Source organism: Asparagus officinalis, chromosome 7, assembly GCF_001876935.1.
Source record: "Asparagus officinalis chromosome 7, Aspof.V1, whole genome shotgun sequence".
Lineage (NCBI taxonomy): Eukaryota > Viridiplantae > Streptophyta > Magnoliopsida > Asparagales > Asparagaceae > Asparagus > Asparagus officinalis.
Window position 1 is genome coordinate 36,682,743 of NC_033800.1, and position 14,648 is coordinate 36,697,390.

General features: G+C 40.9%; 1 protein-coding gene and 1 long non-coding RNA gene across 2 annotated transcripts; one reads left to right on the forward strand and one right to left on the reverse strand.

Annotated features, from left to right (window-relative positions):
* LOC109850616 lies at nucleotides 7–2,577 on the forward strand. The gene is made up of 3 exons (XR_002249477.1): nucleotides 7–98; nucleotides 1,557–2,164; nucleotides 2,263–2,577. It is a non-coding gene; the product is annotated as an uncharacterized LOC109850616 (long non-coding RNA).
* LOC109847360 (cold shock domain-containing protein 3-like) lies at nucleotides 12,715–14,142 on the reverse strand. Its single transcript, XM_020416593.1, has 2 exons — nucleotides 13,396–14,142; nucleotides 12,715–13,222 (listed from the first exon to the last, which is right to left on the reverse strand). Exons 1-2 carry the CDS (start codon nucleotides 14,117–14,119, stop codon nucleotides 13,188–13,190), a joined length of 759 nt encoding a protein of 252 aa, XP_020272182.1. The 5' UTR covers nucleotides 14,120–14,142; the 3' UTR covers nucleotides 12,715–13,187.

The following is a 14,648-nucleotide window of genomic DNA, read 5'->3' on the forward strand; positions in this document are numbered from 1 at the left end:
CCCATCTCAATACTGCATGCTTTCTTTGGTTAAATTTTCATTACATAGTTCTTCCCTAGTGGCTAGAAGGTGTAAGCAATGGAACCAAAAGAACGGAGGTATTGCTCATCCCAGTCTAAAATCTAAGTTTACCATGTTTTCTCTTACTTTTTTATACTCTCTTGCAAACATTAGCATGTTTTCACTTGAAAATTCAAACTGTAGTCCAATTTCCAGATTAGACAACCTGATTGATTTAATCATTCAATTTCTTGAATTTGTATTGTACGTCTTCATAGTTCATAGAATATTAGTCTTATCTTCTTGTCAGATATTTGTGTTCGGTGTAATCTGATATATGTGGATACGTAGATTAAAGTACTGATTTTCCTTTTTAATGTATTGTAATAACTTTATAAGTAAAATTTCCTTTGAATAGATATCTTATTATCAGATTGATTTAGTAACATCTAACCATGAGATCATTTTAAAACTTGGGATCTGGGTAGTTGTAGCTTGGGATTTCACATGACATATTGTTTACTTTGCTTTTGGTTCTTTTCACATTATGGAACCAGTGTTTAGATATCTCATCAGTATGATACATTAACTTAAGAGAAATTGTTTGTAGTACTCTTATATCATTTTATCCCAAAAAAAACTCTTTATCAAAATAGGGTCTAAGAAGCTTAAAATGTACTTCGAAGAAATGTTTCACAAGTTTATGTGATGCCCCACTGGGCGTGGACCTTTGTCATATGTCTTGCATAACATGTATGGTTCTTTCTCCTGTGTATTTACTGGAAAAGTGTTGAAATAACCAATAGGAAGTATGAAGTATGTGTAGTATTGGTTTTTTAGCGTAAGAGGGTACAATTTCTCACCTTTAGTCAAAGCTTAGCCTATAAAATTTATGCCCGACCTGAGACATACAAGATTCATTTCCTCTGTTGGCCACTTGCTCAAGCATGTGTGTGCGCGCGCGGGGATAACATTTAAGTTGACGTATTACATTCAGAGATCTTCAAAGCCAAACTAGATTTGCATGAGTTCCACATGATAGAACAAGCTTTTTGCTTGAGCCATTGTTATTCTAGTGTACACCATGCCTCTAGATGAATCAGAATCAAATTTGATTCTAGTGTACACCATGTCTCTAGATGAATCAGAATCAAATTTGATTTGGTGTCTACTGCTACCAGTTCCCTCCATTGCCCCAGGGATATCGAGTTTCAGCTTATTTATCTACGGCTGCATCACGTCCGATCGTCTTTTTCAAATGAGATTTTGAATTCTTGCAATTGATTGCCCTTTTTCAATTAATATCCAGGACTTTTTACCTAGGCTTTGACTTCATGTTTTTTATTGCTTTTATGTTTGCTTGGATTGATGCATATTTAACAATTTTATGTTATTTTCCTATACCGGCTCAACAGACTATTGACTGCTATAGAAAGTGGGTATCCCTGCAAATAGTAGCAACGTAAAGCTGGCTAAAGCTCTTTATCTTGTAATTATGTATTCAGTTTCCCATCTCCCCATCATGTTTCTTGAACTCGTTTATTTTCACTTGACAGGCTTAATGGAGGCCTTGGGCTGATACCTGGTCTCTTTCAATAGCACTGGAGCCTCAAGGATCGTGTTCGCTTTGGGGCAGTCTGTAAACGCTAGCTGGAGATCAGCCTCCAGATACAAGATCCATTGTCTTGCGCTCAAGTGGCTCAATAGCCCTCATGATGATTTTGAGTGACAGTGAAAGTAGTTCTGATTGTGAGATCAGTGATGATGGCTACAGATTTTTCCAATGGGCTATCGAGTTTGATATCCCTTTATTCTGTGGCAGTAGCAGCTCAAGCTCTAGATTTGGATCAAAGATGACGATGACATTTTGCTGCTAAAGGATTGGATCTGGGAGCTCATTTTAGAAGCTTGGATGTACCTAACCTTACTTGAAAATGCCCTGATTTCTTTTTAATTTTGATGATAGCCTAAATGCCCTTCAACCTTTTGTTTAGATTTATCATTGTTTAGGCATGGAACTTCTCGACCCAAGGGTAAACTGTGAATGATGACTTGGAGTGTATATCTGTAATGTGTTTCTGTTGCTAAATTATTGAACCAAGAGGTTGTTCTTTGCATTCACGATGCTTTTGTTGGATGAAATGATTAACGATTTAACTATACAGTAAGTTGGAACATGAAGAGTTCCTGTTTTACATGATTAATGAAGGATTTCTACTATGACCAATCTTGTTTAGTTTAATACTCTTCGATTTTTTCCAGGGTATGCAAGCGGAGGGTGATCCTTGTATATATTATTCACAAGTTTTATGAGTATGAAAATTCATACAACTGTTGCCGATCCTTACATTGGAGGCCCAATGCACAATATTTGTCGATATCAGAAAGCTGTTCAAATTTCCTTATTAGTGTCAGCTAATTAAGGGATGCAAGTAAGTTGGCTTTCTGCTCCCCATGCCCACGCATGTCCATCAGTATCCAGCACCAGTTCAGAGATCCCCCGTGTTGAACAACAGGTAACAACTACTACTGACTTTTAGCATCTGTTGCTTTCACCTTCAGTCTTGTTTTCGAAAACCTAAATTTCTTTTGTGTGATCAAATTTCAGATGCAATATATGAATTTATTGGTTGGTTCTTGCTGGTAATTGAAATGGCTTGTTGGTTGTGTTAATTTTGAGAACGAGGTTGCTGGTCATAATTAGAGAAACATTCTCATCCTATCTATCTTAATATTACCCTTATACATAACCAAGAGAAAGGTGATGTTGTGCCCGCTTGAATCTCTTTTCGATACGGGGAAAAAGCAAGAAAAATAGTATATCTCAGGAGGAAGAAAATACTAAATAATGAAGATAACTAGTAAATTGGTAAGCTAAAGAGTACTTAACCATACAGCATTATTCACTTACCCTCACTTGTTTTCCGCAATACATATACATTCTATGTTGTTTAAAGTTGGCATGTTAGTACCTTCTGTAGCGCAACCATAAAATTTCACCTGAATGTTCCCATATGACATTCATATGCTTATTTTAAAAGTTTTTAATCATTAATGTTTGTGGAATTTGCTGTTAAACATAATACAATTCTATTTGTATAACATGTCTCATTTATGCTAGGAAATTGAATTGACATAGGTTTAATTAACAGTAAGTTCAACCAATGTTAATACTTCAAGAGTTCTAAAATCACAATTGAGTTTCAGAGAGAAATATTCAAGGGAAAATTTTCACATTTGCATAATAGAAAATACTAATGTGCCAATTTTAAATAACTTAGGATAATATATATGCTGCTAAAAACCAAGGGAGGATACATGAGTGCAAATTAAGTGAAGTATATATTTAAGTGCAATTTAGCCAATTGCGCCGTTGACTTAATTATATAGTATATGTATCCTTCTCGAAGTTACCTTCATCTCAATATTTGCATTGAAGTTTGTGGTCACAGGTCACATTAGCAAACTACTAGTAGTTCAAGCTTTCAAGTTTCCTAAAATTTTTACAGGTCAAATAAGTTCTCGTATGATGATTTCAACGTACCCTTCCAAGGAACTAAAAAAGTGTAATCTACAGTTTTGCACAAGTATAAACTTATCGAAGTCATATTTATTACCTATATGTCTTTCATTGAAATTGTTTAGTGAAAATCTACTTACAATAAGGAAAATATATCTACAGACCAATCATTTCAACGGTCAACTTTAACTCAAAATGCACATACACGATGATAGAAAAAAAAAGGGGGGGAACAAAAGGAAAGGGTTAGAGAGATACAAAGATCTTAAGGAGCAAAGACAAAAGCATCTCTTCTTTTGTTCACTCATTTCTTTCTAGCCTATAGGGAAGTTCAATGGAGAACTCCAGTAAAGGAAAGGAAGCATTCCACTGTTGACAGAATAAATAATTTGATCTCTTTCTTCTCGCCTTCGCTCGAACAAAATTGTGTCTGTCATTTCAAAAATCAAGTTGGTCCTCGACTTGCTTGTAGCGGGTTACTGGCTGTAACTAATGAGGAATGTGGTGTAGGTTGCTGATATTGTTGGATATGTTGTTGATACTGAGAGTACGAGAAATATTTCGGCATTGGACCACCAACTCCAACAAGTCCACCGTTTATGCGACCATCGACATGGCTGTAAGGATTACCACAGTTGTCATGTGAATGCTCATATCCGTTGACCAACTGCGCATAGTGTGCACAAGGAGCAGCCCCTGCTTGCATAACCTGCAATAGAATCAAGAGGCAGTAAACTAAACAAAATTGGTAATAGTGAAGAAGAGAAATCCTTCATTAGTAATCCTGGAGGATATGTCAGGTGGATCAAGTAATCATATAAAATAGGAACTCGTAATATTCCAACTTACTGTATAGTTGAATGGATCCGTTCACAAAGTGAAAGTGTCAGATAGACCTTTTCCAGAATTTATATTTCTTCGGGTTTTTCGATATTAATCCCCGAAATATTTCATATTTTGATGTTAGTCATTCAAGTCTTCATATTTTGAAATTAGTCGCCCAAATATTCAAGTATTTTGATTAATCCCCCGAAATCTCCATAGTTTGAAATTAGTCCTCCAAATCGCATAAGTGTTTTGTAATTGGCTAGTCCCTCCAATTAGCACCAGGTTGAAAAATCTTAAGGGACTAATTTCAAAACACTTATAAGATTTAATTGGGAGAATAATTTCAAAATATGACGCTTTCGGAGACTAATTTCAAAATGCTTAAAGATTTGAGGGAAAATTTAAGGGACTAATATCAAAATATGGAAGATTTGGACTAATATTGAAAAACTCCTATTTCTTTAAGCGAGAATATCCCCACACATTCCTCCCTTCTACCCGATCCCTCAACAAAATATGCACTGTTACTCGGTGCTTTTAACATGATGCCAAATATAATAATCAAACATATCCTAAAATTAAATACCAAATACAATAATCAAATAGCATGTAGTGTTGAAACTGAGTCTTCAGCATTTATTTCAAGCATAGGTAAAAAACATTCATGCCAAAACTTAACAATGATAAATCTCCCAAACATTAAGCAAAAAAGATTGATAGGAGTTTTAGTGTATCATTAAAAGGATTAAAAAAAAAGAAGAGTTTTTTTTGGGTGAAATTTATGCATTAAAGGCTTCTGAAAGGAGTAGTCTTGTATCTGAAATATGAAACTAGGAGCTGAACCTCAACTTGCTTGTATCTGAAATCTGAAATTTAATTGAGCATAAACCTCTTTATTAAGTATGGCATCAGAAAATTCAAAAATTCTCCTTGTGGAATGAGCCAGCTGTGCTCCCGATGAACTATATCATGTAAGATCATCCAAAATTCCTCCTAAAAATATGGGAAATTAATAGAGGTTAATTATATGGTTGGTGTATCAATGTATTAATTTATTGACGAGATTGAAGTATAAGAACTTACTTCTGAGCATAGTGCAGTCTGATGGGGAACGTTGAGCAGCTTGTTGATATTGTTGGTATTTGATCAACAACTCCAACAACTTGATGCCTTCTTCAGCTCCTCCTCCATCTCGATCTATTGTTTGCAAAGAATGCAAACTCTTGCTAGCCACGGAGAGAGGGGAGAGAGCCAAACATAGGTATGGATGTTAAGGGACACAAACAAAACTAAGTTTTACATATTTGCATTGGTGGAGAAAAGAAGATAGAGGAATAGTGATGGTTGACACCATTTCTGAATTTTGATGAGCGGTAAATTGTCATGTTAGTGACTTGATTGAATGTGTTTATCTTGATAATCAGTGTGCTTTTATAGATAGTTGAAAGGGTTTTATTTGGAAAGAAAGTCTAAAAGAAAGCTTTATGTCATGATGTTTGTTATAAATGCGAAAGTGTTTTTGACTTAGTGCATTGATTTCAAAGTTTCCATATGAAACGAAATTTGAATTTATATGATAGTTATAAGTGCTTTATTTGGAATATGCGTGATATTCCAAATGTGAAGCTTCCAAAGAAAGTTTTATGTCATGACGTTCGCTATAAATGAGAAGGTTTGAGAAGCGTTGACAGTGTTGTTTACGTTAATACTTATCTTAGTGTGCTGGTTCGAACTTCGGAGGTTCACAAAGACACCCTTTTCACATTGGATGCATGACTCACAAGCTTGCAAATCAATATTCATGTTCTTATTTGGTACGTTGTTTATGATGTTCATGGCAAAATCTAGCTACACTCAAATTGCTGCAATTCATATTCAGAATGTTGGGCTCACCGTTGGGATAACAATAACCTAATGGAAGCCACCCCAACGGTTGAGTCCCGTGCCCAAACTATTGGCGTACTCATGCTTAGCCCAAAAGTTGGGGCAGGCTGCCTGTGTAGTAGTGTGGACTAAAATTTTTTAGTTATCATTCAGAATGTAAAAAATCCAGTTTGAGTCCAAACTCTCGTTAGTTCTGGTCACTAGTGCTTGAGGAAATTATAAATTCAGATTTTATTTTGCTCCATAATTATTAGCAGAAAACTCTTAAGCTCAGATTCCACAGTTAGTTTCATCGTTGAACTGTTAGGGTTTTTCTAATCCCTGTTGCGGTTTGGAAATAGAAATGAGAGAAGGAAGAGAGGAAAAATAAATCACAGAACACACAGAATTTACGTGGTTCATTTCTCGATGAGAGAATACATAGAATTTACGTGGTTCACTTCTCGATGAGAGAAGTTACGTCCACGGCCGTCGCATGTAAAATTCCACTATGTTCTGAATAGTTTACAAACTGCGCCCTAATCACCCTTTTATAGCTAGGGTATTAATGCGGCTTAAAATTACATGTATACCCTTAGGGGAAAATTTTCTGCCTTTTTTTATAGTTAGGGTATTAGTTCAATCCGCGCAGTTGGGGTTCTGACGATTCGATCACTTAAGCGAATTGGGCCGGGTCTAAAATTAGGCTCGACATAACCTAACATGAACGACATATGGTATGCCCTAGAAAAATTACTTTTCACATAGAATATCATAAGGGATTCTGCCTTTTTTTTGTCAATAAATTTCGATTTTTTCAGACATCAATTTATATCAAGACAACCTGGCATACCTGGATTTCCATCCACCTCATCATCGGTCTACGAACTCCAAACTTTACAGTAAGGGCCTGTTTGTTTCGCAAAAAAATGCAGAAAGTGGGGGAAAGAAAATGAATTTTGATGTTTTTCTCCACTTTTTGATGTTTGGTTCGTCAAAATGCGAAAAGAAAGTGAGGGAGAAAATGAATTGTCACCATATTATTGGATGAGATGAATAATTTTTGATGTTTTCCTTCACTTTCTTTAGTTTTTGTTCTTTCTTGTGTTTGGTTCATTCTTAAAACTAAGAAAATAAATGATAGAAAATGAGCTGTCATTATATTATTGGATGATGTGACTCATACTTAGAAAAATTAATTTTCTTGTTTTTTTGGTGGAAAGGGATGAAAGAAAATTTTAATGAGATGTGATGAGTTGTCATCATATTATTGGATGATGTGAGTAATTTTTAAAGATAATAGAAAATGAAGGAAAGTTTGGTGAGGTGAGTTAGATGAGTTGATTGATGTGACTCATTTCTTGTGTTTAGTTTATTTTTAAAAGTAAGAAATGAGATGTGATAGGATGAGCTGTCACAATATTATTGGGGGGGAATGGAGAAAGTGAAGGAAAGTGGGTTAAAGAAAGTGGGGGAAAGTGAAAAAGTGAAGGAAAATGGGTTTTGAATTCTGGGGAAAACGAAACAAACAGGCCCTAAGACTAAATTACATTTACATATATACTAACAACACTCTGTAACCATACATACATCCCAAAACACAAACAACGGAACAACATTCTTGTTCACATACTAACCTATAGAAGTGACCATCATAGCGCATTAATCCAATCCTGGCATGCATTATTTCGGTAGGAATAATATTAGAGCGAAATACATTCGCTTTCATGAATGATATGCAAGTGAACAAGCCCCTATTCTGAGTTAGCGGTCTCCCCCACATTGCAAGCCAAAGCAAAAAGAAAAACACTAGAGGCACACCCTTGAATACACTCTCAGCCACACCCCATCATCTGCTACAGTGCAGGGGGCCTCACATGGGATTTTTTAAAAAAAATCCCATGTGGGGCCCCTGCACTGTAGCAGGTGAGGGAGTGTGGCTGAGAGTATGCCCAAGGGTGTGCCTCTAGTGCCTCCCAAGCAAAAAAAAAAAAACCTTTTAGGGACAGCAAACCCTATCCATACAACTCTAGACCAAGGCATCACAGTACGGCAATGATAAAATAGCCAGTGCCAAGCATCAAACATAAGAAATTTACCATCGTAGTCCCATGCAGCAAACTTAACATGAAACCCATCAACACTTCCTGTGACACCCTCACTTTAGTCTCACATGGACTAGTGTGAAGAAGTGTTGGTAGTTTAAATAGAGAAAAACCAAAAGTCCAAAAACAACTAGTGTTAGCATTTTGGCGTTGGATTTAAGCCAACATGGAGTTGTTCTTGGAGGGTCCCACGGCTTGCACGCGCCAACGGGCCCGTAAGCCCGAGGCATGATAAAATGGTATCAGAGCAGTTGTCAGTCGGAAGTGTGGAGCTAAGTTCTATACGGAACTAAATGCTACACCGTGTGGATGCGGTGTGAGCCACCTCTAAAGCCCGTAGGAGCCACCTCTAGAGTCCACATTGTCTGACAGTGATAATGGATGTGCCAAGTGTCAGGTCATGACGACGAGGATGTCGTCTTTGTAAGATGAGGTGATTGTGACACCCTCGCTTTAGTGCCACATGGACTAGTGTGAAGAAGTGTTAGTGGTTTAAATAGAGAAAAACCCAATGCCCAAGAACAACTAGTGCTAGCATTTTAACGTTGGATTTAAGCCAACATCGAGTTGTTCTTGATGGGTCCCATGGCTTGCACATGCCAACGTGCCCGTGGGCAAAGGGCGTACCACTTCCACACACTAAAAAAACCCCATCAAGACTAGCATGGGAGAAAATCTTTTTGCGGTATGGACAGGAGAGAGATCCCTCGAGATTGCAAGGTGAAGTGAAATTGTTTTCCAATGTATATGGTAGAGGTTGAGGAATCAAGAAGAGGATCTTTATTGATCTGTTTGCTGCAGTTGCATTGTTTCAAACAAATTAAGATTGCAATAATTACAATCATTTGTAGTTTGAACATCCATCCCAAGTTTAAATTCTGAATTGATTGTGAACTGTATTGTTCAATTGGCGGTAAAAGTTATAGCACCACCAGTTTAATAACCGGTTATCTTCATGACTTAGTTTTTCTTCCTTCTGAGAAATAATATAGTTTTCCCGCTCTATTTTCCATATTCAAAAGAGATGCAAGCAGGCCCTACATAACCTTGATATTCCTCCCTGCGGAATGAGACAGCTGTGCCCCACGATGAACTTGGTATCATCCTGTAAAAATTCTTCCAAAAAACATGAGAAATAAATGTTAATTACATGTTTAGTGTATCAATGTATCATTTTATGGACAATATTAAAGTGACAAATGGCTTAAAGAAAAGGGGGAAAAAAACAGAGCTTTAAGAAATACGTATGCGCAGTCCGTTTGTCTAGTGAGAGCTGGGGGAGTGTTCCATTGATGATGCAGTAAGGTATACTCTCTGCAACACGCTTGACTTGAACTCCATCTTCTACGAAAGGGTGCCTTGGATGGGAGGATTCCTTCAAGTGCTTGGGGCACCTCCTCATCTAAGCCTACATCCCTTCGAAAGCCCAAGGCCACCGTTTGTTTGGCTCAGATTGCCGGACACATGAGCTTTGGAGGAGGAATTTGATCCTAGCTATTGCCAACAGGGATGGGCGACCCATAAGACAAGAATATAGAATTTGCCTTAATTCCCCCGTGGGTTTCATTCTCTTTATATAGACAATTTGTACATGGTAGGGATTACAACAGATCCTAACAATCAGATCCTATATAACAGGCCAATCCCTACAATCAAGCTATGCCATGATTTACATGCCTATAGGATTGCTAACTACCTTGTTTACAATCCCTACAATCAAGCTATACATGCCTATAGGATCGCTGACTACCTTGTTTACATTCCCCCTCAATCTTAACCATGACAAGGTTCAGATTGTGTCGTAGACGATCAAGCATGTAGCGAGTGGCTGGCTTGGTGAATCCATCCGCTACCTGATCATTGGAAGATACAAATCGGACGTCAAGAGTGCCCAATGCAACCTTCTCCCTGACAAAATGGAAATCCACCTCTATGTGCTTCGTTCGTGCATGAAACACTGGATTAGCTGTTAAATAGGTAGCTCCAAGGTTATCACACCATAATACTGGTGGTCGCGGCTGACATACATCCAATTCTTTCAGCAAGGATTGTACCCACGTTGCTTCAGCTGTCCCATTAGCCAAGGCCTTGTACTCAGCTTCAGTGCTGGACCGGGATACTGTGGGTTGCTTGCGTGAGCTCCATGAAATCAGGTTGGGACCTAGAAATACTGCAAAACCTCTAGTAGACCTGCGATCATCCATGCAGCCAGCCCAATCGGCATCTGTAAACACACTCAGAAATGTAGAGTTGGAGCGCCGGAGGTAAAGTCCCGTAGCAGCTGTTCCCTTGACATATCTTAAGATACGTTTGACTGCATCCCAATGTACATCAGTGGGCTTGGAAAGATATTGACATACCTTATTAACGGCAAAAGAAATATCTGGCCTTGTTAATGTAAGATATTGCAAACCTCCTACCATGCTTCGATATTTGAAAGCATCATCATCATCCAGCACTGTTCCACAATCACGAGCAAGCTTATCTGTGACAGACATGGGGGTTGAAACGCTCTTACAATTCTCCATGTGAGCTCGGTGAAGAAGGTCAGAAGCATATTTGTGCTGCATCAAGGTGATTCCCCCTGAATTGGAGACGACTTCAATCCCTAGAAAATAGTGCAGCTGTCCAAGATCTTTGATCGGAAATGAGGAAGACAGGGCACTTCAATCCCTAGAAAATAGTGCAGCTGTCCAAGATCTTTGATCGGAAATGAGGAAGACAGGGCGCGCGGCAACTGATCAACTGCTGATTGAGAAGAGCCAGCAACCACGATGTCATCCACGTACACAAGCATATAGATAGTGACGCCCCCATGATGAAACAGGAAAAGAGAGGTGTCGGCCTTGGAAGACTGAAAACCAAGCTGGAATAATCTGTCGCTAAGTCGTGAAAACCAGGCACGAGGCGACTGTTTTAGGCCGTAGAGCGCCTTTTGGAGTTTGCACACATAATGAGGCCGACGGGAATCCTCGAAGCCAGGGGGTTGCTGCATATAAACTTCCTCATCCAAGAAGCCATGAAGAAAAGCGTTGCTTACATCAATCTGTCGAAGTTGCCATCCTCGTGACATAGCTAGGGCAAGAATCAAGCGAACCGTTGCAGGCTTCACAACCGGACTGAAAGTATCCTGATAGTCAACGCCATATCGCTGAGTAAAACCTCGTGCAACTAGCCTCGCCTTGTGCTTATCAATAGAGCCATCCGGGTGCTGCTTAAGTTTGAACACCCATTTACATCCGACTATATTAACACCAGCCGGCCGGGGAACGAGAGCCCACGTGTTGTTCTTCTGAAGTGCTTCAAACTCGGCTTCCATGGCAGTGCGCCAAACAGGCTCAGCGAGAGCCAGTCGATGTGAGGTGGGCTCGGCGAAGAAAGCACGTCTGTTCGGATCATACCGAACTGTTCCGTCGGTGAGCTGCTTGGGAAACGATTTTCCGGCACGACCACGTGTAGTGACACCATGTGGAGACTGAACAGGATCAGTTGGGACAGCAACATCGCTCGCAACAGCATGCGCGGGCACAAGGTTGCCGGGTTCTTGGGCCAGTTGAGGCCCAGGTGCAGGAGGTGGTGCAGCATCGACGCGAGGCGGAGGCAGTGAAGATTCTGGACCGGGAGGCCCAGGTGCAGGAGGTGGTGCAGCATCGACGCGAGGCGGAGGCAGCGAAGATTCTGGACCGGGAGGCGGTGTAGCAGGGCCAGGTGTAACAGGCCCAAGGCTGCATGTGCCCGGGACGTGAATCACAGGCGTGGGTATGAGCGCCGGTGGTGGTGGAGCTGCAGCTGCATTTGAGGTGTTAGACAACAAGAGCGATAAGTCATAATTTCGCATATGATCATTTACAATTACCGGTTCAGACTGAGGAAAGGAAACAGCACTGGACAAAGAAGATGGTGCGACTGAACAAGGTGAGGTAGCAAACGGAAAACGTGATTCATCAAAGATCACATCACGTGATATGTAGATCCGTCCAGTACTTTTGTCCAAGCACTTATACCCCTTGTGCATGGCACTATACCCTAAGAAGACGCATAGTTTGGATCGGAAGTCAAGCTTATGAGAGTTATATTTGCGAAGACTTGGCCAGCATGCACAGCCAAAAATGCGAAGAAAGAAATAATCAGGTGTTATGTTGAAGAGGCGTGTGATGGGTGTAGAGTTGTTTAGAGTACGACTGGGCATGCGATTGATGAGATAACAAGCTGTCAAGAAAGCCTCATCCCAAAACCGAAGAGGAAGGGAGGAGTGCGCAAGGAGGGCCAAGCCTGTTTCAACGATGTGACGATACTTTCGCTTGGCCACTCCGTTTTGTTGTGATGTATGGGGGCACGAAACACGGTGCAAAATACCTGAACTCTGGAAATATTTATTAAGCCGGTGATACTCACCACCCCAATCAGATTGAACAGTGCGGATTTTGGAATTCAAAAGTCGCTCAACATGTTTTTGGAAATTATAAAAGATTTGTTCAACATCAGATTTATTCTTAATAAGATAGATCCAAGTATAACGACTGTAATCATCCACAAAACTTACATAATACTTAAAACCTCCAGTAGATGCTTGAGCTGGCCCCCAAACATCGGAGTGAATAAGCTCAAGTGGAGATGTGGTGACACGAACAGAATTATTATAGGGGAGTTGATGACTCTTTGCACGCTGACATGCATCACACACAGAGGACTCATAATCAAAAGAACAGTCTAATTTATTTAACTTCAAGATGGACCTAACAATTGTGGAAGTAGGATGACCAAGACGCTGATGCCATTGCGATGACGACACCTTGACACTGGACGATGCATGATGGGAAGTGGTGGAAGAGGAGCGGCTGGACGGCACTGGATAAAGACCTCCTCTGCTCCTACCGCGTAGAAGCGTTTTCTTCGTGGCCTTGTCCTTAACAAAGAAAGCATCAGCATGAAATTCAATGAAGACATTATTATCAGAAACAAGTTTATGAACAGAGAGGAGATGCTTATTGATATGAGGAACATGAAGGATATTTTTAAGAGCAAGAGGACGATCTAAACCGGAAATTATAGAATGACCAATATGGGAAATATGCAAACCTGCTCCGTTGGCCACTTGCACCTGATCCTTGCCATGGTAGCGCTCCTGGATGGACAGCCGATCTAGATCACTCGTAAGATGATCCGTAGCACCAGTATCAATATACCAGTTTGTGTCACCGTTGTAGCCTCCCGTGGTCGCACTGTTTCCACCACGATATTCATCTGGCTGATAGGAGTGATTGAACCTGTTGCGACAGTTCAACGCAATGTGGCCTGGGATGCCACACACTTGGCAGCGAGGGCCACCATTGTTCCTGCCACGGCCGCGGCCTCGTCCGCGACCACCACCGCCGTTGCGGTAGTTATTCCTATGGTTGTTGTTGGTGGTGGTGTAGCCGTTGTTGCTGTTGTTGCGACGAGGAGCGTTGGATTCCTGGCGCGTGACGTTGTTGGCGGATGACGTGAACTCCGCCGTGCCGCTCATCAGCGTGGCTTGGGTCTCATGAGAAATCAGATAGGAGTAGAACTCCGGAAGAGTCACCGCACGCTGATTGCTCAGCACAGTGATGGCGGTGAAGAGATCACTATGGCCCGGCCCCAGACCGGCGAGTATGTAGCCGATCACCTCTTCATCGGACATGGGACGTCCAATGTGCGCCATAGTATCAGCGAGTCCCGTCATCTTCTGATAATACTCTGCTGCGCTCATGTCGCCCTTTCTCGTGTTCGAGAGCTGCGCGCGGATCTGGATTGAGTTCCCGCGGTGCTGAGCGGAGAACATGGTGTGGAGTGATGCCCACAACTGGCCGGACGTGTCGATCTAACCGATGAGTTGAGGCAGAACGTCCTCTGTCATTGAGGACAAGAGGCCACCAAGAATGGCCTGATCCTGGACGATCCAGGTAGCACGGGCAGGATTCAAGACCTGCCTTGCATCGGTGTCGGTTCCCTCAGTCACCATGGCGATGGGCATCGGTGTAGTGCCATCGAGGTATCCAAAGAGCTGGCACCCCGTAAGATGGGAACGACTTGCGCCTTCCAAAGCAAGAAATTGGTGCGCGTTAGCTTGCAAGTGATAGCGGTAGCGATGGTGGAAGACTTGATGAAAGAAGGCATGGTAGAGTCGCTCGGGGAGGAAGCCAGGATGCCGGAGATTTGTGAGGTAAGATCGGCGCCGGAACCCGTCATGGTGATGGAGGGGGTAGATTAAATTGGCTCTGATACCAAGACAAGAATATAGAATTTGCCTTAATTCCCCCGTGGGTTTCATTCTCTTTATATAGACAATTTGTACATGGTAGGGATTACAA

Coding starts and splice junctions, on each gene's coding strand:
- LOC109847360 (XM_020416593.1), bottom strand. CDS start 14,119: ATGTTCTCCGCTCAGCACCGCGGGAACTCAATCCAGATCCGCGCGCAG. Junction 13,223..13,395: donor GCAAGTGGCCAACGGAGCAG/GTTTGCATATTT, acceptor TTCTTTGTTAAG/GACAAGGCCACGAAGAAAAC.